The 1,810-nt window shown below is 54.0% G+C and overlaps 1 protein-coding gene across 1 annotated transcript in view; it reads left to right on the top strand.

The window, feature by feature from the left end:
- The first annotated feature begins 378 nt into the window (after positions 1–378).
- Positions 379–1,810, top strand: part of LOC119294101 (very-long-chain aldehyde decarbonylase GL1-10-like) — a 2,141-nt gene continuing 709 nt past the window's right edge. The window contains exons 1-3 of the mRNA XM_037572363.1: positions 379–1,089; positions 1,359–1,506; positions 1,648–1,680. Of these exons, the coding sequence (XP_037428260.1) occupies positions 407–1,089; positions 1,359–1,506; positions 1,648–1,680 (864 nt within the window). The 5' untranslated portion in view covers positions 379–406. The remainder of the gene's footprint in view (positions 1,090–1,358; positions 1,507–1,647; positions 1,681–1,810) is intronic.

Here is a 1,810-nt window from a genome sequence, read left to right as displayed (position 1 = left end):
GGCTGGGGGAGGGGCATGGCACCTGCAGCTTTGTACATAGCTCCGCCAGTGCTGCGGAGGCAGGCAGTTGCGAGCACATGCATATGCATGTACTATGACGAGTGACGTGAATAAACATGTCACTCAGCCTACTGTCCTAGGTTAAGGTTAGGTACTAGTACAGTTTTTCCAAATTTCTTTCCATGACAGACCAACCGTCGTAGCTCACCATCACCGTCCTGGGCCGGACATGCATGCGACGTGCATGCATGCATGCCATCCTCACCGCACATGTCTCACGTCACCTATGCTGTCGACAGAGACCAGCCGGCGCCTACTACAAAACGGCTCGAGAGCTAGCTCAACTGCAAAAAAAACCATTTGACGCCGAACGTATCAGATTCCACACCACCACACTCTGTCGCCTATGCTGCCATACGCGACGGCGGCGGAGGCGGAGGCGGCGCTGGGCCGCGCCATGACGCGCGCCGAGGCGGCCTGGCTCTGCTACTCCGCGTCCATGCCCGACCACCTGCTCTACTGCCACAACGTCGCCATCCTCCTCCTCCTCTACACCCTCGCGCCGCTCCCCCTCGCGCTGCTCGAGCTCCGCGCTCGCGCTGCTCCGGACGGCGTCGCCGCCGCCGTGATGAGGCCGTCCACGTACAAGCTGCAGCCGCGGGCGCACCTCTCGCCCGCTGCGTTCCTGCGCTGCTACCTGGACACCGGCCGCGTCCTGCTCCTCACCGTCGGGACGCTCAGCCTCGTCTCCTACCCGGCCGTCAAGATGGTCGGCATCCGGACGGGGCTGCCGCTGCCGTCGGCCGGGGAGGTGGCGGCGCAGATGCTGGTCTACCTGCTGGTGGAGGACTACCTCGGCTACTGGATCCACAGGCTGCTGCACACCAGGTGGGGCTACGACAACATCCACCGCGTCCACCACGAGTTCACGGCGCCCTTCGGCTACGCCGCGCCCTACGCGCACTGGGCCGAGGTCCTCATCCTCGGCGTCCCCGCCTTCACCGGCCCCGCCATTGTGCCCTGCCACATGACCACCCTCTGGCTCTGGTTCGTCCTACGCCACCTAGAGGCCATCGACATCCACAGCGGGTAACTCTCGTTAAATACTACTCCCTCTGTTCCTAAATGTAAGTCTTTGTAGAGATTTCACTAGGTGGACTACATACGGAGCAAAATGAATGAATCCACACTTAAAATGCATCCATATAGATCCGTATATAGTTCATAGTGGAATCTCTATAAAGACTTATATTTAGAAACGAAGGGAGTAGTATAAGCAACGCTAGCATGCATCATGCTACTTCTTCTTACAATCAAACCAAACTGCTGATCGATGAAAGTGCTTGACGAGAATGCAGGTTCAACTTTCCATTCAACCCGACAAAGCTTATCCCATTCTATGGAGGGGCCCAACACCATGACTACCATCACCGTGTAGGTGGTCAGAGCCAGAGCAACTTCTCCTCCGTTTTCACCTTCTGCGACTATTTGTATGGGACAGATAAAGTAAGAAGATTGCTGTTATTGATTTATTTGCTATATATGCAAAGCTGTCTGTCTAATTGACTAGTTAAGGTTGAGTGGGTTCACAAAGAAGAAAAAGGACAATTAATGATCATCACCTCGTGTGCCATCTTATTGTTACAGGGCTACCGATACCATAAGGCAAGCCTAGAAAAGGTACGTACATCACGATGCAATTTTCTTCATCCTCTCTCTATCCTAGCTAGAACAAGCATAAGCATTTCTATCTTCTACAATTAATTAACAGAGAATAAATAACTATATTCATTGATTACAACTGTGAGGT

This window comes from Triticum dicoccoides, chromosome 4B, assembly GCF_002162155.2.
Source record: "Triticum dicoccoides isolate Atlit2015 ecotype Zavitan chromosome 4B, WEW_v2.0, whole genome shotgun sequence".
In the NCBI taxonomy this organism is placed as follows: Eukaryota; Viridiplantae; Streptophyta; class Magnoliopsida; order Poales; family Poaceae; genus Triticum; species Triticum dicoccoides.
This window is presented reverse-complemented; position numbering and strand designations above follow the sequence as displayed.